The 22,973-nt window shown below is 36.6% G+C and overlaps 3 protein-coding genes across 6 annotated transcripts; all 3 read left to right on the forward strand.

The window, feature by feature from the left end:
• Positions 1-1,432: 1,432 nt before the first annotated feature.
• Positions 1,433-5,302, forward strand: PUB15 (Plant U-Box 15). Of its 2 annotated transcripts, XM_086651261.1 has the most exons (5): positions 2,016-2,225; positions 2,342-2,746; positions 2,829-2,945; positions 3,399-3,824; positions 3,974-5,302. In XM_086651261.1, the coding sequence occupies exons 2-5, from the start codon at positions 2,381-2,383 to the stop codon at positions 5,027-5,029; spliced, it is 1,965 nt and encodes a 654-aa protein (XP_086507387.1). In that variant the 5' UTR covers positions 2,016-2,225; positions 2,342-2,380; the 3' UTR covers positions 5,030-5,302. The 2 variants fall into 2 exon arrangements, with proteins under 2 accessions (XP_086507386.1, XP_086507387.1); XM_086651260.1 differs by having other exon boundaries at positions 1,433-2,746.
• Positions 5,303-5,525: 223 nt separating this feature from the next.
• LOC147533872 (ubiquitin domain-containing protein DSK2a-like) lies at positions 5,526-10,951 on the forward strand. 2 transcript variants are annotated; one of them, XM_086651264.1, is made up of 8 exons: positions 5,526-6,535; positions 7,054-7,800; positions 8,530-8,720; positions 8,796-8,909; positions 9,146-9,201; positions 9,752-9,780; positions 10,307-10,399; positions 10,499-10,951. In XM_086651264.1, exons 1-8 carry the CDS (start codon positions 6,304-6,306, stop codon positions 10,645-10,647), a joined length of 1,611 nt encoding a protein of 536 aa, XP_086507390.1. In that variant the 5' UTR covers positions 5,526-6,303; the 3' UTR covers positions 10,648-10,951. The 2 variants fall into 2 exon arrangements, with proteins under 2 accessions (XP_086507390.1, XP_086507389.1); XM_086651263.1 differs by having other exon boundaries at positions 5,907-6,535; positions 8,524-8,720.
• Positions 10,952-11,055: 104 nt separating this feature from the next.
• Positions 11,056-21,652, forward strand: LOC147533873 (phosphoinositide phosphatase SAC6-like). 2 transcript variants are annotated; one of them, XM_086651262.1, is made up of 21 exons: positions 11,056-12,033; positions 12,685-12,849; positions 12,974-13,057; positions 13,302-13,429; positions 13,521-13,612; positions 14,180-14,237; positions 14,448-14,504; positions 14,605-14,638; positions 14,786-14,866; positions 15,376-15,482; positions 15,678-15,764; positions 15,871-15,948; positions 16,816-16,886; positions 16,953-17,051; positions 18,074-18,173; positions 19,632-19,740; positions 19,939-20,011; positions 20,246-20,339; positions 20,823-20,918; positions 21,008-21,074; positions 21,189-21,652. In XM_086651262.1, the coding sequence occupies exons 1-21, from the start codon at positions 11,763-11,765 to the stop codon at positions 21,317-21,319; spliced, it is 2,082 nt and encodes a 693-aa protein (XP_086507388.1). In that variant the 5' UTR covers positions 11,056-11,762; the 3' UTR covers positions 21,320-21,652. The 2 variants fall into 2 exon arrangements, 1 of the variants encoding a protein (XP_086507388.1); XR_015228457.1 differs by having other exon boundaries at positions 11,429-12,033; positions 20,246-20,613; positions 20,712-20,918.
• The last annotated feature ends 1,321 nt before the right edge of the window (positions 21,653-22,973 follow it).

Raw genomic sequence — 22,973 nt, forward strand, 5'->3', positions numbered from 1 at the left:
TATACAGATATTGCCATATTGTCTTTAATATAAGATCTACATTTGTATGCCATTTTTCGTCAAAAAACGGTACTTTAGGTAATTCATTAATTGGTTCCACCATTACTTCAAAATGTGATTTCATGTTCTTAAGAATTTAAAATATATATTTTTCGGTTGTTATTTTAAATAAATAAGAAAAGTTTCTAGAGTACAAAAATTAATAGGGTGGAGAAACTAAAATTTTCTTCCAACACACATCTTTCTTCTCGTGTTGTCAGCAAAGCTAGATCTCTGCTTATGACTTATATCTCTTCTCATCTTCATCTCCAACTCTCTTCGGTCGCTCTCAGATCACTCTTTGTTCTCCTTTTCAAATTCTCTCTCTTTGGTATATCCCTCTCAAATCTCTCTCTTCTCAATCAAATATTTTTATCTGATCTCTCTCCCTTCTCGATTGAAATCCTAGGCCGATGTATACTTCTTCGCATTTTCATCTTTTCCTCTCTCTTCATTCGCCGTGGAATCACTCTTCTTTTCAGATTTCCTTTCTTTGATCACTCTCTTTCTCCCTCAATCGAATCTTTCCTTATGATCTCTCTCTCTTCCTCTCGATCGAAACCTAGAGATCAAACAGATAAACAGAAAAAAAAAATGATCATTGTGGTGGTAGACATGTTGCATGGATAGACTCCTGGTTAACAAGCATATATGGAGATGAGGAGATCACTATCATCTCTTTGACTCTTACTTGTGGACTGTGGTGGTGGTGGACCCCTTACATAGTAACGTCTAGTGGATAGCATTTCATTATGGAACATGGACTTCTCTTATCTGACATGAAGAATCCCCAAGACTTTTCAAGAAAAATGCTTGAAATTTCAACAAAAAAAAAAAGAAAAATGCTTGAAATATATTGTTTTGTTTTTTCTTGTTGAAAGGTAAATATATTGTTTTCTTACTATTAAAATCATGACAAATACCAAACGATCACTTGTTAATTTGGACAAATGTACAAACCATATAATCAGATGGTAGGAAAACAAACAAAACTTTTTATGTATAGTTTATAAGAATAGATAGTACATACAAAACCTATCCAAAAAGATAAAAATATGGTCGGTGGTAAAATAATAAGAATATATTTACCATTTATGTTATTGGGATGGAATAGTGTAAAAAAATCACATCAATACTAGGAGAAAAAAAGATGAAATCATATTCATGAAAGACTTAAGAGTTGAAAACTAAACCACCCTTTGTGATTTATTTAGCTTTCATGATTGAAAGAAGATATAGTTTTATTTTAGCTTTTTAGACATGACCAACTCACCAAAATACCCTCTAAATATGACCATATTTTAGTACAGTCTCTTAATTGTTTTGTTAGTTAACTTTAACGGTCTATATATCTCTTCTCTTTTTACTCTTATATCTATATGTCATTTTTTTCATTTCTCGCTTGATAACGACCCCTTCATCAGAAAAATAAAAAATTCCTCCTCCTCCTCCTTCCTTCTCTTCCACCACCACCACCGGTTGGCCAAAACCACCACCGTTTCCTTCACCATCATCTTTCTTCCTTTCTCGCTCTCTCCTCATATCAGTCACTATAATTCGTCTGAGAAGGGTCAGGAGGTCACTCACTATAATTCGTCTGAAAAGGGGGAGGAGGGGCCCCTTTTTCCAAGAAATCCAAATCAACACAAACTCAAATGGACTTGAGATTTTAAATGTAGTCATTTGGGCGCGTACGAGGAGGCACCTTCTCCTCTCCTTCTTGGACGATTTACTGTGAGAGAGAGAGATAGGAGAGACGACAATGAAGGAAATGGTAGATGTGGGCTGTCGGTGGAACAGGCAGTGATGGAAGGAGAAGAAAAGAGGAAGGTAGTCATCTATAGGAGACTATTTTGGTGAATCGATCATGTTAGTGGACTAAAATAGAATTAAAGTATAAGAGGAAATTCCATGAGATAGGCCCCACCCCACCATCTCTATATTGGGGTTGTAAAGAAAAGAGACAAAAGATGTTTAGACGCGTCGCGCACTCACACTAGATTTCAACGTCATAATTAGGGGAGAGTAGTAACAGAATTTTGAAAAGGAGATCCACTTAACCCGCGAAATTCATTCCCTCACCATTCTTCACCCCCTAAAAACCCGCGTTAAAATCTCCTTTCAGACCACACCACCCACAAACAAACAATCATCACCAAACTTCTCAGTAAATCACGGAAACTAGGGTTAGGGTTTCGTCCTTTTTTTTTTCCTTTCAATTTCTCTCTTTCTTTTCTCGATCTTCTCCGGTGAGCATGGTTATTCCTTTCTGATACCACTCCTTTAATCTTTACCTTTTCAGGTAAAGATACATACACCCTCAAACCCCAAATTAAAGAAAATGGAGGTAGATATGGTGATCGGAGAAGAAACAGGAGGAGGAGGAGGAGGAGGTGAGAATATTCAGAAAGGAATTTTTCCTGATGGATCATCTAACGGTTCTCAAGAAAAGGCAACTGCGATTCAGGAAATGATTGATTTAATCGAAGCCGTTGGATTGTTCGGAGATTATAGAAAGTTTCAAAAGAAAGATTGTTTTAATTTAGTGAGGAGAATGAAATTGTTGGTTCCTCTTTTGGAAGAAATTAAAGAAATTGAAAAGCCAATTCCTGATAAAGCTTTAAATTGTTTGGATAATTTGAGAAAAGGTCTTATTTCTGCTAATAAATTGTTAAATACTTGTAATGAAGGGAGCAAAATTTGCCTGGTTAGTAACTTTTTTTAGGGTTTTCCATCAATTTACTTTTTAGTTTTGGTTTTCTAAATTCTTGGGTTGTTTTTTGTTTTAGGCATTTGAGAGTGAAGCAATTATGGTAAGATTACATGGAGTATATGATAAAATTTATCAAGCTTTAGATGGGATGCCTTTTGATGATCTTGAAATCTCTGATGAAGTAACAGAACAAGTAAGTTTCTCTAATCCCCCCCTCATTTTCCTTTATGTATGTGATTCACTAGTAGATCACTAACCCTAGAATAATCTGCTTCCAAGGGTTCGAATCTTACCGTTTGAAGAAACCAGCCATGTTTTGTTTGATCTTGTTTTGAGAGTATCGGTTAAGCCGTTAAGGCAGAATTATGTGAAGCCCACTTTCTTTGGGTGGTAACATCTACGTTTTTTCCGCAGTAGAGACCAGAGTTCGAATCTTACTGCGCGTTGGTGCAATTGACGTTCCGATTTAGTTCTAAGACGGTACAAGTAATATAAGCCGTAGTTGATCTCTAGCACCTCAAAATTTTTTTTTTTTCCTTTTGTTACTTCTACTATTTCACTCTTAAGGATCTTTTCCTTGATTTCCTATATCGGTTACTAAAGATGTTTTTATCAATCAAAATTTACTAACTATTATATAAATCAGGTGGAGTTAATGAGAACACAACTTAAAAGAGCAAAGAGACGGACTGATACACAAGATATAGAGCTAGCTATGGATATGATGGTTGTGTTCTCTAAAAAGGATGATCGTAATGCTGATAGGGCCATACTCGAAAGACTAGCGAACAAGCTAGATCTACATACAATCCCAGATTTGAGGATGGAAACTGTAGCTGTTAGAAAACTCATTAAAGAAAGAAACGGGCAAAGTGCGGAGAGTACTCAGCAGATTATCGATCTTCTTGGTAAATTTAAACAAATTGCAGGCCTTGAAGTAGAAAATGTGCTTGATGATGTTCCTGTGAATAAAACTCTTGAGAAATGTGCTTCTTTGGCAATCCCTAATGAGTTTCTATGCCCAATAGCACTTGAAATCATGACTGATCCCGTCATCGTTGCATCTGGACAGGTAAGAAGTAGACCTACAGAAGGCAACTATTTCCGTTATCCCTTATGTTTGTCGAGTTAGGTCGTTTAGACCGAGCCTTCAAATTTAATTCTTTATCATGTATTCTAGAGACTAACAGTCTATTCTTTTTTACTGTTGTTATGTGAAAGACTTATGAGAGAGAAAGCATACAAAAGTGGTTCGACTCGGACCATAAGACCTGCCCAGCAACCAGGCAAACTTTGGCTCACTTATCTCTAGCTCCAAACTATGCTCTTAGGAATCTAATTCTGCAGTGGTGTGAGAAAAACAAATTTAAACTGCCGAAAAAAGAAACTAGTCCAAACGTTGGCGACTCCAAGACCGAACAGAAAGAAGAGATATCTTCCTTGGTAAAAAATCTATCCTCTCTTCAGCTCGATGCACAGAGACATGCTGCTAAGAAAATCCGTATGCTAGCAAAAGAGAATCCCGAGAATAGAGTTATGATTGCCAAAGGTGGAGGAATTCCTCCGTTGGTTCAACTCCTATCATATCCTGATTCCAGGATCCAAGAACATACTGTGACAGCTCTATTGAACTTGTCGATTGATGAATCAAACAAGAGACTTATAGCTAGAGAAGGAGCCATTCCTCCTATAATAGAAATATTGCAGAATGGTAAGCTTGAAGCTAGAGAGAATTCTGCAGCTTGTCTTTTCAGTTTATCGATTCTTGACGAAAATAAAGTAGCTATTGGGTCTTTGAATGCCATTCCCCCATTAGTCGATCTACTGCAGAATGGAACAATCAGAGGTAAAAAGGACGCGGCAACTGCTCTCTTCAATCTATCTCTAAACCCAGTAAACAAAGCCAGAGCAATCAAGGCAGGTATCGTTAAACCTTTACTTCAATTACTAGTAGATAAGAACTTGGGTATGGTAGATGAAGCTCTTTCGATATTAGGACTTCTTGTGTTAAACCCTGAAGGCCGAACTATAATCGGACAACTCTCGTTTATAGAAACTCTTGTCGGGTTTATCAAAGACGGAGCTCCCAAGACAAAGGAATGTGCAGTATCTGTTCTGTTGGAGTTGGGTTTGAATAATTCGTCGTTCATTCTAGCTGCACTTCAGTATGGTGTATACGAGCATTTGACAGAACTTGCTAGTAACGGAACCAACAGAGCCCAAAGGAAAGCTAATTCTCTGTTACAACATATGAGTAAATGTGAACATATTCCTTGAAAATTATAAGCACTAGTAGAATTTCGATGTGAGCTATCTCGGCAAGAAAACGGAAACTAAAATGATGCTTTCTCCTTGTGATCTTAATGTTGTATTTGCCCCTAAAATGGGGAGTAGTTCTTTATATTTGCTCTTCTCTTCTACCCCTGGATGTAAAATACGACATATTATATACATATATATGTATTTCACTATATAATATACTAATTTGGCTTAGAACAGATGTTATCATGTTAATATATGTGGTAGTAAGAAACTGATTTTTATCATTAAGAATGCTTTCTTGTTCCTGTTCGTATTAATACATGTTTTTGTTCAAAACGAATAGTTGTTTTTATGAGTGATAGCGAAGGAGTTTCAATATTATCGCCTTCATAAATGATATCATTTAATAAACGTACAATAACTTCTCCACAAAGAAAGCAAAGTTAGGTATGGATATTTGGGCCATCTTTCAATCTAACATAAATTCAGCTGTGACATTAGGACCATCCCTACTAAATCTCGTTCCAAGTATGACACTTTCTTTCTCTATATCTTACTCGACATCATACTCCGGCTGGAATTCAACAGGAATAGTGGTTGGATAAACAATCATTTCTCACATTTTATGTATTGGAAATATCAGCGCCACTTTAGTACGTTGCCTTAGATTTTACACACTATCATTAACTTAAAAGTCAAAACTACCCAATCTCAATCTATTTGTCACATCTAAATAGTGACATGAACCAATCAAAGAAAAAGAACAAAAGTGATAGGACCACCGAAATCTAAAGCCCTAAAGGCAAACTTGTGAAGAGAAACTGAAATCAACGATCCTGATTTGAGAGTAAACTTTCTCTAGATCTATGTATCTTCAAATCTGGAGAAATTTGTGGGAGTTGATTTCGTTTTCTCTCCAAAATGGGTACAACTTATCCATGGATGTATCACTAGTCGGAATACAAACCCATGTGTTTGGTGGAGGTCCATCAAGGTTTGGGGGGACCTAGATAAGTTAGGGGGTATCTCCTTCAATATTCTCTCTTCCATCCTCTTAAAAACCTTCTTCTCTATTTAAAGCAAAAGGCCTCTTTTTTATTTATTTATTTATTTTTTCTACTCCCCCCGTCTCTCTCGTCATTTTCTTTCTTTTTTACTTCAATATCCTCTTTGCTTTAATCGTAGATCGGATTTACTGGTTCCTCTAGGTTTAGGGTTCTACGAAGATCACCATCTTCTTCTTCTTCGCCTAAATTATTAACCCTCTGATTCGAGGGATATTCGATAATATGGCTGCTCACGGAGATTCTGGCGATTCTAACGGTTCTGGTGTTGGTGATTCAGTTATTGTTCACATACGCTGCTCAAATGGTTCGAAATTCTCTGTCCAAACTTCTCTAAAATCAAATGTTAGTTCATTCAAATCTGTTTTGGCTCAGAATTGCGATGTTCCTGTTGAACAACAACGGTTGATTTACAAAGGCCGGATCCTAAAAGACGACCAAACCCTAGATAGCTATGGTATGTATACTTTATACATGATTTTTCTGGGCTTATTTTGGTTCATATTACTTTTGATTGCTTTGCTCAAGAAGTTTATCATACTATTTCAAATTAACCCCATATGTATACATTATACACTATTAGACTAGTATTGTCGATACACCATCTTGTAGGAAGACGTCCATAGTGTACTCTAAACCCCCCAGGGGGAGGGGAGGGGGTGGTGGTGGTTGAGATTTCTGGGAGTGGGGAAGTGGTGGGGAGGCAATAGAAGAGACTGGGGAGTGGCCAATGTAGTTGTTCTAACTGCATCTGTTAGAGAGTGAAGGAAAACTAGACACCTATGTACTCCTTTTCTCGCTCTCTCCGAGTTTGAGGTTGGTTCACAGAAGAACTATAAGAGTTTTGGTTGCTAATTAAAATTTATTGTATGAGATGAGAATTCAAGAGCCGAAGTAGTATGAAATATATTTTTCCTCCTTGCTTCGGTGTATAACCACCACAGAAGCTAATTCTTTTGTTTAACTTCATTGCAGGATTACAAGCAGAGCACACTGTTCATATGGTTCGTGGGCTACCAGCTACTAACACCAGTGATGGAGCTAATGCTGGAGGTACTGCTAGTGTTGCAAGAAGTGTCGGTTCCACTGAAGGTGGAGGCTTTGGTGCAGCTGGTCTTGGAACATCACCTTTTCCTGGACTTGGTGTCAATGGCCTCGGTGGGTCTGGATTACCTGGTATGCTTGGAGGTGGGATCCCTGAGTTTGAGCAAGTACAACAACAGCTGACCCAGAATCCAAACATGATGAGGGAAATAATGAACATGCCTGCTATCCAAAATATAATGAACAATCCTGACATCATCCGCAGTTTAATTATGGACAATCCTCAAATGCGCGGGGTCATTGATCGGAATCCGGACCTTGCTCATATACTTAATGATCCCAATACTCTTAGGCAGACTTTAGAAGCTGCAAGGAACCCGGAACTCATGCGGGAGATGATGCGAAACACTGACAGAGCGATGAGCAACATTGAATCTTCTCCCGAAGGATTCAACATGCTCAGGCGCATGTATGAAAATGTCCAGGAGCCACTTCTCAATGCAACTACCATGGCCGGAGATGGTGGAAATGACTCAAGTTCTAACCCATTTGCTGCCTTGTTGGGGAACCAAGGTGGGGCCCGATCAGACAACCCATTAACAACTGGAAGTGAAACAACGGCAGGGTCCCCTGCACCGAATACAAACCCACTCCCTAACCCGTGGAGCAACACTGCTGGTATTTTCTCTGGATAGTCTAAACTAGATTTTTTGACCCGTTTTGTGATGGTTCATTGTGTAGATACATTCACCAAAACAATTGGCATGTAAAAAATTGAATTTAGGGAGCTTATAAACTAAAAGAGGAAAACCAGGTCTTGGTAGGAGTAGAATATCCATAATAAATGGTGCATCTGATCATAGACAATTTTCGCTGACTAGAATCAAACATCTGCTAGATTTTCCTTGCTATTATAATATTCTTGGGTGTACACAGTTTAATAAATCTCTAAGAGCTGCTGGGAAAAAGTTAAGAACATCCCACTTTTGCTTGCGCGGAAAAGATTATGCTCCCTTCATGGTAGCTTTAAAAAATTAGTTTATATAGGACTCTTCGATTTTTTTCTTTTTTTTTTTGAAATGAAGACATACAACTACGTTTCATTTATTTCCTCGCAATGAAATGCACATTTATATGTATGAAATGTTGCTTCCATCTTCCTCTTGCTTCTTTTAATATCCTTACTTATAAGCTGCACTTGACTTATTATACTTCGTTTATAAATAAGTACGATTTTTAGTAACATTGAATCAGCATAAAAGAAATTAATATGATTCTCTGTAGTCCTGTTTAAACTTGAAGTTAGAACTAGTCCACATCACCATAAGAATGGCTGAAGATGTTATTTTTGTAGAAAACCTTTCTTTATGCCTTTCCTATATTCAGTAAATATGGTTCCAGCTGCAGGTGTCCCGGCAAACCCTACACCAAGGTCAAATGCTTCTGGTATTAGTGGTTTAGGTGGGCTTGGGTTCCCTGATATGGAACAAATGCTTGGTGGCACGCAAGATTCCTCCCAAATGAGTCAATTTATGCAAAATCCTGCTGTTGGACAAATAATGCAAAGCCTCCTCTCTAACCCTCAGTACATGAACCAGGTACTACTAATCTATTTTTGATAATTAAAATTTCTCGTTTTCTAACTTATATTTTTCAATTGTTTTGGTTCCTAGGTGCTAGGTGTCAACCCCCAAGTACGCAACATGCTTGATTCCAATCCTCAATTACGAGAAATGATGCAGAATCCAGAATTTCTCCGCCAGTTGACTTCTCCCGAGACAATGCAGGTAAATTGTACTTTTAGATGAACTACTTCCTAATTGTAGCACTGTTTGTTCCTGTATTTGGTGTCTTTGATTCTTGTGGAAGTAAAAGATGTTTATCATCAAGGTAATAATAAAAATAAATTAATGAGTAAATACTGCTTGGTCAGGTTTATAGTATCTTCTGTTTGTGGCCAATTATGTATAGCTATAGAGGATGAAGTCCTTATATTTATTGATTTTTCATTCACTTTCTGCAGCAAATGATGGCTTTACAGCAGTCTCTTCAATCTCTTCGTCGACAAGAACCAAATCAGTAAGTCCTGAAATAGCTGATACTCTTATATTCATTCAGGAAAAGGCACCTACTAAGCTGTTGACTTGATTCTTCTTTTTCTTTTTTGATGTGCTACAACTTGTCGAAACATGTTTTTTCTTGGGTGTTCATCAAAAGTAGCATCAGGGACTCATACTGACATGTTCAGTAAATTTGCATGAGCAATACATAGGTCATACACATTATTAGGTGTTCATCAAAAGTAGCATCAGGGACTCATACTTACATGTTCAATGGAATTAGTTGTTCTAGGCATTCATGTACCTCTCAGATCCCTCGTCGTGGAAAGTGTGCAGAAGGGCTAGAATCCCTTGCCCAATGCATTTTGTTTGGTAACTTAAGGATCTGATTGTGTTAACTCTCATCTTCTTTCTACAAGTTTCGGCTGTCATGAGATGTTCCAAGAGATACGACTAAGATCATTTGTTTTCAGTTATACTGTTTTGTGTCTATCGTTTATCAGTTCATTCTGTTTTCATAATTTATTCCTCTTTCCGCGGTCCTTAAAAAATATTACTTGTTCTTGCAGGGAGCCTGGACAGACTGCTGGTATTGCAGGTACAATATTGTTTCCATTGTAGTCCATGACTTTTTCCTTGTAGTTCTCTTCACTTGGGAAGTAACTTACAATCTATCTTTCTCTCTTTCAATTTCCTTGTAGTCCATGACTTTTTCTTTGTGGTTCTGTGGGGACTAGGGGGTGGGGTATAGGAGGTAGCTAATGGATTATTTAGTAAATTACTAGCAAACTTGATCTGTTGTATGGTAACAGCTTCTGATTAAGGTTCTCTAGTGTTCAGTGTTGGGATTGTTAATGCGTACTTTAACCGATTAATTCATCCGTGACGTGAGTTTGTGACTTTTGATTTAGACGAACACTTCATAAATGGTTTGGAGTCGTTATCTGTCATTACAGATCAAGTCTGACTTGCTTCCTCTGATCTGTAGCCTAGTCGAGGAGGATGTTCTTTTTCAATTAGTAAATCAGTAGTATGCCAGTTCAATCCCCATTCTCATTTCCTTTTTTGTTTGTTGTCCTCCTCAATTAAGGTTAATATATTTTGTGTTGGCACTCTCATAACAGGAGCACCAAACAATAACGGGTTGGAGATGTTGATGAACATGTTTGGTGGACTAGGTGCTGGTGGTGGCCTTGCTGTTCCTACCAGATCTGATGGTTTCTATTCTCTCTTTCTTTTTCCCGCATAAGATCGTAATATCCGTTTCTTGGCTTTGGAATTATAGGCTAATGGTTCTTCCTTTTTGATGCTTGTAGTGCCTCCAGAAGAACTTTATGCAACTCAACTATCACAGCTCCAAGAAATGGGTTTTTTTGACACGCAAGAGAATATACGTGCCCTGAGTGCCACCGCCGGGAATGTACATGCAGCCGTGGAGAGACTCTTGGGAAATCTCGGACAGTAATATCTTTTACTTCAAGCCTACTTATATCATCTTGCTCAATTGTAAGATATATGTGGGGATCGAACCAGTGTGCTCCCAGGCATTCGTTCACAACACATCGTGTGACCATTTTTTGACATGATATAAGTTTGCTTATGACGAGAACATGTGCAAATGTCTTCATGTAAGCTATAAATTATTGGTCCTCCCTGTATCCATAGGTGCAAATATTAACATCTTTGATGTACTCTAAAATCAGAATGTATGAAATTTTTATTTTGTTTGGCTTTCAAGTTAATAAATCAAATGAGATGTTTTATATTCATGTTTTGACAGCATAATATAAGGCTTGAATTTGTAAATAATCCAGAGATGGTGCTGCCATGGGAAGTACAACGTCTCTAACTTAGGTCATGTCTATGCAATTAGGTGGCACCAATAATTCCGCTTAGATTAGCACGCCAAGGCCAAGCTGTGTTTGTCACGACGCTTGTAAACTTCACGACTACTGAGTGGAACTCGTCTCATATTGTAGAAAGGAGAAAAAACAAATGGTGGAGCATGGGAATTTCATTTGCACGAGAAGGATTGCTTCTAATGTGAAGAACTTTAGCTTGCCTAAACTCATTTTCAGTTCTATCATCAATATTGCTGAGGTATAGAAGCAGAAGAAAGCTACATGGAGGTTATAATTTCAACAAAGTTAGGGAACACTTTTGTTTTAAACAAGCGAAAAAATGGTCAAAATTCTATGGTAATGTAACAGAAGATATATAGAGACGGTCGAGTTCATATATCTTTCACATACAATGAGAAACCAACTTTAGTTTGTGACTTTCGTGTCGAGATTTTATCGGAATTTGGGATGAGCTAAAAACTAATGAACACATCATATGGATGTGTATAGATTATTATGTACTAATCTCCTTTGAAAAAACAATCGGCTTGTCTCTCCTAAATAAATTTGCTATCCTATTTTGGTGCCTGTTTTCACCATTACCTCTCTCTATTCATTTTTCAACCTTATTTTAGAGAGAGAGAGAGAGAGAAAAGTGGCCTATTGTTGGATGGAAGTGGTGGGTAACCATGAATGATTAGGAGAAGAAGGAATGTATTGAGGAGGAGGAGGGGTACCCATGCCATGTATGCTGACGACTAAAGGGTTAATATGCGCTGGAGGAACACCAATACCCCTGAAAAAGCTGAAATTGTTCAAAATCAGATCCAACAATTTCGTATTACTCCTCACTAATACTAGTACTCTTCTCCTCTCAACCGTCTCCCAACGACTTTCTCTTCCCATTTCTTCTTCTTCTTCCTCCTTGTCCCCCCTCCTTCACAACAACTGCCTATCACCTTTCATCCACAACCCCACCACCAGATCTCCTCTTCTCCTTCCTCCCAAAGGTAACATTAATTAGGGTTTCTTCTTCTTCTTCTTCTTCACATTTTTTTTGCTTCTACATGTAATTCTTCTTTCTCCCTTCGAATTTCTGTGCCTTTATGGATCCAATTCTTATTTATTTGTAGAGTAGATCACCCACTTCAATGTTGAAGGAAATCATGATTCAAACTCCTTTTAATGAATTAAATGATCCAAACCCATTTCATATGTCAAATAATTCACTTGATTCTTATAATTCTCTGGAAAAAGCTGTTTACTATTTGGACATTTTGGTGTGTAATTATGGATTTTGCTGATAATTTAATCATTGAATTGTAAAACTATGTGGACTTTAATAGAAAAGTTTGAAACTTTTGGGTTATATTACTAGTTTGGTGTAGAATAAATGGTATTCAGAGATTTGGGTTGTTGTGATTATATTCATGTGGTAGGAACTCTCTGATGTAATTGAAACAAAATCTCTGCTTTGTTAATTCTCTGAATTTTATAATGAATTATGGGCTTGGTTCTGAATTTTATAAAAAAAAAAGTTGGCTTTTGTTTTTCTTATTTTATTAGAAGGTTTAGATTTGTAATTTATTGTTTCCAACTTTCCATTTGATACACAATGGATTGGATTGCACGTTTGGGCTGATGGTTCTTTGCTATTGCAGCAAATTGGACACCAAGTGCAATGGAAATGACTGATTCCGAGCAGAAGTTATACACACGAATGCGATTATGGGAGTTCCCAGCCCAGTACATAGTTGAGCCTACTGATGGTACTTCTGGTCCCTGTTTAGCAATCAGTCGTCTTGATGGCTCAATGAGTTTGATGGGTTAGTTTTTATATTTTTACTTCTTGTGTTCTTTTTCATCTCATTCTCAATTATGGGTTTTCGGTTTCACCCCTTAATTGAATTAAATTGGACTGGGTTTGCGATTTTATGTTGTGTTTCTCAGATGAGGTTCCACATTTGCAGTCTGTTCGCGCTCCAAGGATTCAGACTATTTATGGTGTAATTGGAACACTAAAGCTCTTGGCAGGCAAGCAATTATTTTTATAATCTTATAATTTCATCCTGTAATGTCTAGAATTGGGGTTACACGCTTGCCTGTTATGTGCCGGAAAGGCCATATATCCAACACAGATATAATCAATACGTAGATAGACTCTCCTTACTATAATGTGATGTTAACTTTGAGTTGCAATCTGAGTAATATAATTGATATCCCGTGCTTTGAGAGTTTTCTATTGACATTAAACTCTACCTTTCTTGTCTTGTCGTAGGAGTATACATATTAGTGATAACGGAGCGTGAATGTGTTGGATCTTATTTGGGACATCCCATCTTCAAAATATCATCCTTAAAGATTTTGCCATGTGATCATTCTCTAAACAGTTCCTCTGTGGAACAGGTATCGATGCTGCTGCTTTTTAATATAGTTGGTTTTTCATGTATTAGTTTGGTTACTCTAAACTATTTTTATTTGCATCCCTTATATACAGAAAAAGATGGAGTCTGAGTTTTCTGTGCTCCTAAGTGCCGCAGAGAGGACTTCTGGCCTGTATTTTTCATATGACGTTAATTTAACACTCAGGTGTGTCTGGCTAGAAATTTTATTGAATTTGTATTGTGTCTTTTTTTCTGTATTGTTGTATTGTCCAAGCCATGGATCACTTCATTGCAAAAAAGATAGCAGAATGCACGAAAGCCCCTTCATGAGTTCCGATCCACTTCTGTTTTGACTTTTGAAATTCAAGTGATGTATAGACCTCACACCAGGCAGTGAACCCTCGTCTCTGCATCAGTGTATGGTTGTTAGGATCGCTATTTGAATGTCACTTCTCTAAGTTTTACTTGACCTAAGCACCTAGAAGCAGAAACTTACCAAGATTAGATTTAAATGGTTCAACTTGAAATGTTCTGACTGCGTTAAACTTGCCATGATGAATAAAAACGGATCTTCACGCATATCGGGAAATAACCAATGAGAGTTAACATTATTATGATTCTATCAGACCTGGTTTTCAGAACATCTTTCCTAGTTTGGTTTTTGAATTCGAGTTACGGAGTAGTGCAATGTAGTAAGTTTTCTTTAACTATTTGAACTTGGTTCACGTCTTCTCCCTTTTTTATGATGTTTTTTTTGTAATATCTTTCTCAGTGCACAGCGATTGCATGATTTGGGAGAAGAGTCAAAAAGGCTTCCCCTTTGGAGACAGGTAACTTTTATCTATATTTTTTAATTTGTCGAATAGTTGCTTCCTTATGGACCTCATAGTTGTAATGAGGAAACACTTGACTGGTAAAGCAGCATTTTCTCTGCCGGTTGGTTGCGTTGGTAACTGTCCACAGCTACATATCTATCTGAACGTGAGATGACGTTGTTTGCCTAAAAAATATCATGACTTCGCATCGTTATTCTTTGACAGGCAGACCTTAGGTACCTCTGGAATAACTACATGTTGGAAGTTCTCATAGATAACAAGGTCAGATCTATCTCTGAAGCTGTTGCCCGTTTTATTGTGTCACCATATTACCATATCACTTTGTGGCTGCTGACATCTACTCTTGTGATTCTTCGTGCAGCTCGATCCGTACTTGCTTCCTATTGTCCAAGGGAATATCCTTATCATTTGATATTTTGCTTTAAATTGTTGAGATATGTAAAGCAGGTCGTCAAAAACTTGCCCTAATTAAGTTTAACTATGTATTCTGCTCATTTTTCTCATCTCTCGTCATTGCAAGTTACTCCTTAACTGCTTGTCACGCTTTCACAACTTCCAGGCAGCAATTGCTAAGGATATTATTGATGTTACTTTGATTGCGAGGAGGTGCACAAGGAGGAATGGTATTACCGCACACTCTGAACATCTTTTAGAGACTTGTTTTCTGCTTCAAACTGTCTGAAGTGCTGTAAATGAGGATACTAACTTTGTGCCACACGATTTCACGAATTTCACGAATTCCATGGCCTTCCAGCGAACTGTTTGTGGATTGTGTCCACAGTTTTGTATATATTATGTCTCCTTTGTTTCGGTGATATGCTTTGAGAATGATTGTGAATGTGATGCTTTATCATTTTTGAGAGAAGAAATTTTGGGCAAGTTTTAATTATAACACTTGGGCTTAGCTTCAACCTTTTTTACCTTGTTATTGATTATTTGCTTTGAGAAAAAAGTTAGATAAAAATTTATGACTTGAAAGTAAAATTTAACTTGGTGTTATGACGTATGAATTGTGATATTATGGTCTGAAAGTTTGGAATATTCTGCCTAGGACCTATTTGGTTTTGATTGTGATCGAAAGTTTGAATAAATGTGGTTGACCTCATAATACAAATCTTGGTTCTGATTGAAGGTACACGGATGTGGAGAAGAGGTGCTGACTTAGATGGCTATGTTGCGAATTTTGTTGAAAGTGAGCAGATTTTACAATTGAATGGGTTTACAGCATCATATGTTCAGGTGAACTCTTAGTTGTTACTTCTCTGATATTTAGGTTTCTGCCTAAATATGTAAACCATGAAGAGAAAGGTTTTTGTACTTAAAGAGCATTGTGGATATTTGAACTCAAGTTATCTGTTTGTTTCTTTTATTATTTGCATGATGTTCCCTGGGTTAGTGCACCACCTTAAGTTTCAGCTGATTCTCTTTTTGCAGGTTCGAGGTTCCATTCCGTTGGTGTGGCAGCAGATAGTTGATTTGACATACAAACCTAAATTTGAGCTCTTGAAACTGGAGGAGGCTGTGAGTATTTTGTTGCTTTTGTATTCTCCATTTAGTAAATTTGACTAATTAGTTTCTCGACCATAACATACGCCTTAATTTATTGATTACTGCCAACCAATTGCAGCCTCGAGTAGCAGAGCGCCACTTTTTGGATTTAAGAAAAAGATACGGGAATGTCTTGGCAGTAGATCTTGTCAATAAGGTATATTTATAGCTTATTCATTAGATGATTTTCCCTCGTTGAACGTCCTCATAAATGTGTAGTTTTTTCTATGTTGATAATTCATTATCTTATTGTTGCACTTAGTTTTGGTGTCAAAATTTTATTCTTCGAAGTGAATGGCCGAGATGGTCAATATATGTAAGTTAATGAGTCCAACTACTATTTTTTCTGAAACAACAAACATTTTGAACTTTGCTCTCCACAGTGGAAAGACACAGTTACCACCCGACCACCTGTTTGGTTTGGAAACAAATGCATGTACTGCACTCTATTTCGAGAGCTTCTAATATTTTTTCGGTTCCTTTGCTTCACCTTGGCTAACACAGTATCCTTTCTAAAAGAACATGTATTTGATGTATATGTGGAGTTTTAAAATGTTCAGTTTCCATCTTATATTCAGTTCTGGATAGTAATTGCCTAACTGGTAGTAAGTTAGATCTAGAGTCCTGACTTTGGACTCCCTCAAAAAGCAAAGCCCGACTTTGGACTTTGTACTGACGTCCTTCTGTTAGCTACCTTTGTTTGTATAGAAAAAAAATAATATTTGTGCTGCTCTGAGAATATGAAGGGATTTGAAGTTAGGAATAGTTAATGTCGCCTACTTTGCTAGGAGGTGTTGCTTGATGCATGCAAGCTATTGATTTCTCATGTAATTATCGCGTTCTTAATTGTATGAAAAATGTACTGATTATATTTGGTGTAGATGCACAAATATATATATCCCCTTCATCATTTCTGTTTGTGTTTTCCATTCTCACAAGTAGTAACTAATAAGTTTTTTTACCCGATAATACGACACTGGTATATTTCTAATTCATTGTACCCACCTCTGTTTTCTTTTATCAGCATGGAGGTGAAGGACGTCTACATGAAAAATACGAAAACGCGATGCAACATATTAATAGCGAAGATACAAGGTATATACATTTGTTCTTTCTTTTGTTTGCATTACTTCTTCTCTGCTAACTAACTGATTATTGTAGGTATCTGCACTTCGATTTTCATCAGATTTGTGGTCATGTCCATTTTGAGCGCCTCTCTATCCTTTATGATCAAATGGCAGATTTCTTGCAAAAGAATGGGTATGACATGGCAAGAGATATTTAAATTTTTCTTTATAACAAATAGCTGACAATCATGTTTTCCTTAATTATATAAGACACCCTTCTTTAGGTTTTAGTAACTAAAAAGTCTTGGTATTTTCTTTTTCTAAGTTAATTACTTTTCGATCTCTTAAAGCCAACACGGCAGAAAGTCATCTACAAAATCCATGAAAAATGATTGGTGATAAAATTGTGAAAATGCAAGATCGTAATTGGTCTTCAGGAAATGAATTTCAGAATACATAATGTAATGCGCTGTATTGTACATCCTTTACGCAGAGTTATTTACTCATGGGGTGATAAAATGGACATTTGACATGGTTAAGGAATGCAAAGATTAGAGACAGTATTTATACATGTCAATCAAGCGATGTAAACATGCAATAGTTGATGTTTCGTTCCAATGACTTGATAGTATGTTCCTTTAGTTTCGCTCTTACCTAATTAAGTAATATACCGATCTTTTGGGAGACCATTATCAGGTCCCCGGCTTGTTGTTTTTTCTCGTTTCTATTCAGCACTCTTCTTGCCCTTGGATGAACTTGATACCCTGTAATTGGTTTCCATATTCTATTGATACAGTTTAAAAAGAAAACTATTGTGCTTCCTATGTTTCCCTCTTTTGAAAAAACTCCAGAAGATGATAAAAGTTTGGTTCACAAGAGGGTAAATAGTCAACCGCAAGACGGGATAGGACATAAGAGGACATACTGTAAATATGTAGCATGGACATTATTCTTATTTACACTTGAGTACACTGGTTAAATGTTTATATAGCTCTAATCATTTATCCTAACAGCAGATAAAGCTCTTCTATATTTGACAACTGAACCATGCTGTAATCAAATGATTGACAACTGAACTAAATTGGAGTGCTATACTGTTCCCCGACAGAGCATGTTCTGTGTGTCCATTCTTATGTTTATGCTACTTTGTGTTTAAAGTGCACTAAATTAATGGAAATCCTGATTCTGTTCACTTGTTTATTTTCTCTTGACTAGGTACTTCTTTTTGAACGAGAAGGGTGAAAAAGTTGATGAGCAACTTGGAGTTGTAAGGACCAATTGCATTGATTGTTTAGACCGCACAAATGTTACCCAGGCAAGTTAAACTCCTGTTTCCTCAATATAAAATGTGTTAGTTGTGTTGGAATAAGAAAAAAAGAGCAAATACTGGCACTGTCTTTTCTATAGTTGCCAGATACTCTACCCCCCCTCTTGCGTACCGCGTATTGGGTTCCCCGCCCCCTTTTTGGGCGGGTTCACGATCCAGCATCTCAAACTTGGCGTATTGGAGTCTCCAGCGTTAACTAACCCAATTTCTTTGTAAATGTCTATAAGCCAAAACTAGTTAAATTGTTAACTTGTAGTTTATTTGTTTAATTGGTTTGTACTTTAAGCTTAAATAAAGATTATTCTATTCCATAATCATCATAGCGAGTACGTACCCTAAACTCACATGGTACGTATCGCGTGCCGGATAGCTGTACTACGTCCCGGAGTGATCAATATTCCAAACAACATTGGTCATTTCTCAGTTATGTTGGATATTGTGTCTGTTTCTTCCTATTCGTTCATTGTTTTTTCTTGAAAAGTGAATGATTATATTAAAAAGGAGAAACTGTATAGTAATCCTAGAAATTCCCAGAAAATTGAAGGTCTGGCTGCAGACTAGATGTCTGCAGAAGAATAAAAAATGAGAGTGTTGCTGACTAGGCTTCTCGCAACCTGGTCAGGTCCGAGTGCAATCTATTCCTCGACCATTCTTGGATGTTTTCAATTAGCACGTCCGTTCTAGATTCTTATCTTTACAGATGGCTGTGATCCTCGCCTTCCATATGATCCGAAGGATAGCATGACGCAACACTACCAGTATTCCTTTGATTTCTATTTAACGTAATTTATGTAATAGTATGTAGGAGATCTATATGCTTTAGTGTAGGAAGTTTGCTTGCATAAAAGAGTATAAGGATGCTGCCAGTGCTGTTGTGGGTTATCTATCCTATATTCCTATGTACCAGTTACCTTTTCACTTTCTTTTGTTGCCACCTTCTCGCCAACTGTTAGTGTATTTCAGAAACTCCACATTTTAGATTGAATTACTCTACAACTTATGGCTGCTTTTGGTAGTTGAATTCACATTCTATCGTAAAAAATAAATTTCGAAATTCTTCTGAAGAGTTTTAACGTGTTTTTCCTTGTGGAGATATATCAACCTACTATTAAGTTCTTTGGTGTAGACAGCCTAAGCCACTATCAATTTCTTCATATAAATTATTCGGTCTACTATAGTATTGCTTTTAAATTTTCTAGTTTATACCTTTGCCCTTGGGTTATTTAGATTTAAACCCGAGAAGCTAGATATACTTTTGGTGCTCTAGATTTCTTCATATCCTTTCTCTGTTGAGTGTTGATGGAAATCATCCACCCAATGACAAAGTTGAACATCAGTTGGGTCCTGGGCTCGCATCATTTCACGTCATTGTTGTTATGTTTGTCTTGGGGTAATACGATTTACTTGAACTAACCCATATAGAGTTGCATCTGCTGTGGTAAACAGAGCATGATTGGAAGAAAATTGTTGGAGAAACAACTTCATCGGATTGGCGTTTTCAAGGAGGATGAAACCATTAGCACATATCCACACTTTGATGAAAGCTTTAAAATAAGTGAGTTCAATTGACAGTGACTGCGCAGTCACTTCTTTTTCTTTCTCCTGGAGTGGATAAGATATTTATTTGTCTACCCTTTATTTGGTGGAGTTTAACTAGGATACAATATTGTTGATTTTTCGAGTAGCATTTTAGTTAATTTGGTTCACTTTTATACTTAAAATTTTCGCTTTCTTATTCTCACATTTGTTCCAGTGTGGGCTAATCATGGAGATGACGTAAGCATTCAGTATTCCGGTACTCCTGCTTTGAAAGGAGATTTTGTTAGGTAATGTCTCGTTGACTCAGTTTGGAGTAGATTTTATTTGTTTAAGCTGTATTGCTTGTTGAATATGTACCCTAGTGCTGAAATTGGGTTATCTAAGTTTTCTGATATTTTCCTTGGCATATGCATATGTATTCAGTATTATCTTAACTACATAGGCGTTGGGTTTGAAGCTCATTTATATTTGTGAAATTCTGAAAGTTCAGTTATTCTTTTCTTTTTACCGCAAATGTATAGATATGGACAGCGAACAGTTCAGGGTATGTTTAATGATGGGTGGAACGCTCTTGCTCGCTATTACCTGAACAATTTCCGCGATGGGACAAAGCAGGTATGCAACTCTCTTCTGATCATCTTGGCTTTGCAAGTACTCATTTCCAAATTCCAAGGGCTCGTTCTTATATTTCCACACACTCTTTATAATTATCTTTCTCTTCAGTGTTTTTCTGTTTTTTCGATGTAATTTTTGCTTTTTTATCACAAATTTGACCATAAAAAAATCCTACTCCATTTGTTGGGTAAGCTGCAAATGATCTCTAGAAAGTTCAGCATCTACATTGACGCTTTTAAGAAGTGCAAATAGACTGCATGGTTTCCTGCTCAAGGTAGGCGATAGTATTCGTGGCGTCATGTTTTCTGACATTTTAACTTGTATAAAGCATTCAATCTCGGGACGTTTAACTTCCAGTGTCATACATTTTAGGAGACAATTATGGGATCTGCTGGAGACATGTTAGATCTATTTGACATTTCAATTGAGTGTTGTTGACTTGAACTACTGATGGATTGTTTGTTTTTGGGGTTAAATGTGAAGGACGCAATTGATCTCTTGCAAGGACATTACATTGTTTCTTCTGTCAACCGGGATATGACCCCAACCCAACAACCACAGGGCCTCGAGTCTTTCGCTGTGAGTATATATATATTTTATTTTCGTAATAGAGTCGAGGGGGTTTCAGACCATTAAGATTAACACAAATATGTTTGTGTTTTATGCAGAACTTTCCATTGGCTCTGGCTTTGGGGTTGTCTGGGCTCTTATTCGCAACCATGTCACTAAGACAAGGTGAGTTGTCTACTTGTAAGGGTGTTCGAAAACAGAAGATTAATCGACTCAGGGTCCTGTGAAAATATACCTTGGCGTTTCTTCTGATATATTTGTATTCTATTGTATTTGCAGCTCGAAACGATTTTCGTCATTTGTTCTTCTCGATCATATGGGCGGGCATGAGTATAGGTATAGCAACAGTTGTTAGAGCTAACGGTCGGATCTTTTGCAACCGCCCTCGCCTTCATAATCCTCAACGTTGATGCACTCTCCATCCACGACCTGTTTTGCAGATTATTGTTATTGTTATTTTTATGCCCGGTTTATTTGCAGTCTCATGGGCCTCTTTTTTTTTTTTTACAATTTTTTAAACAAGTACTGAATTCTAGTTCTACCATTTTTTGGGGGTTGGATTCCCCAATTGTGCTGAAATAAAGGACCATTTGTTATCACTGACACTTCCATGACTGTCAACAGTTGCAATTTTCTATCTTCATTGGCTCTTAGCATTCCAATGGATCTGATTTTAGGGTTCTTGTATTATTTTCATGTAAACAAATCAGATTAACAATATGAATTTTTTTTTATTTTGTTAACATACATTCTTATCTACTAGACTTTTGTCTCCATTCAAAAGATTAGCCACAGGTTGATTTTCTTGCTTTGATTTATCACCCTCTGATCTTCAGAATAAATCAGTTCACACTTCACAGTACAAATAAATTATAAATCTAAAATAAGATAATGCTCTAGCCGAACCTGGGGTGTCTATCGTGGCAGGGTATTATTCTACCACTCGACTAGTAGTGCTCATCTTCGACCACTGGTGCTCATCTCTCTAAGACAGATCAATACTGGTGATCATGCCAACAACCCTTGATTTGAGTGGTAAGAGGTATAATCTTCCACCTAGAGGTTAAGGGTTCGAGACACACGCTGAACAATTCAAAAAAAATATTGGTGATCATCTCTCTGATTTGAGTCTGAATTGATTCGAGTCAGATTTTAGGATTTTGTTTTCTTTTTAAGTAAAAAAAATTTGACCCATGCTGGAAATATGATGAGGTGAGTAATTAAGATTGGATGTTTATCATAAGTGCCCTACATGTTACCCATGTTCACTCTCTTCCAAAACCAGGAGTATGATTCCTTAATTATAATTGTTTAAGTTAATCCAGCTTCTTTATTTTATATTGGGGCAGGCAGGCAGTAATTAAAGTACAGCTTAATTTAATTAAACTTTGCTTTGGTAATCTAGGACCACAAAACTAGAGTTATTAAATTCAAAGTAAATCTAGTAGTATGAATGATTACCTCACCCATTGATTTCTTCTTATATTATAATTAAAGAGCAATTTAAGTAAAATTGATTACCTCACCCTTTCTAAAAACAAATATTAATATCATTTACAAGCAATTTAAGTAAAAAAATGTGTAGTTTAGGCTTATGAATTTGCTTAGAAACATATATTTTTGGTATATACTTTGCCATTAAAAAAGAAAAAGTTTCTAATCATTGTAGCCAAAATGATATTCACAAATTAAAACACCAGTTTGTGTAGCTAATATTTTATTTATCTTTAATCTTTAATATATATAAATTGTTTTTTCATTAGATATTGGATTTTGAAAAAAATTTAAGAGGGGTAGTCAATTGGGACATTCATAGACTTCCTATCTAGGTACATTTTCATACAATGAAGAGTTCATGGAGTTTTATGGTTCTCATTGCAATTTCAATGACATTTCTATTCATGTGTATAGACTTTTGTGGACTCCATTGACAATTAAGAATTTTCATGGACATTGTATGGAGTTTCCATGGATTCTCATGGATTTCACATCAATAAAAGTGTAGTAATTTTATTCGTGATATTTTTTGATGAACAAATTCATTTTCCTTTTGTACTAGAATTC

The sequence above is a fragment of the Eschscholzia californica genome, unplaced genomic scaffold, assembly GCF_041429995.1.
Source record: "Eschscholzia californica isolate CP2 unplaced genomic scaffold, dmEscCali1.0.p SCAF_6, whole genome shotgun sequence".
NCBI classification, from domain to species: domain Eukaryota; kingdom Viridiplantae; phylum Streptophyta; class Magnoliopsida; order Ranunculales; family Papaveraceae; genus Eschscholzia; species Eschscholzia californica.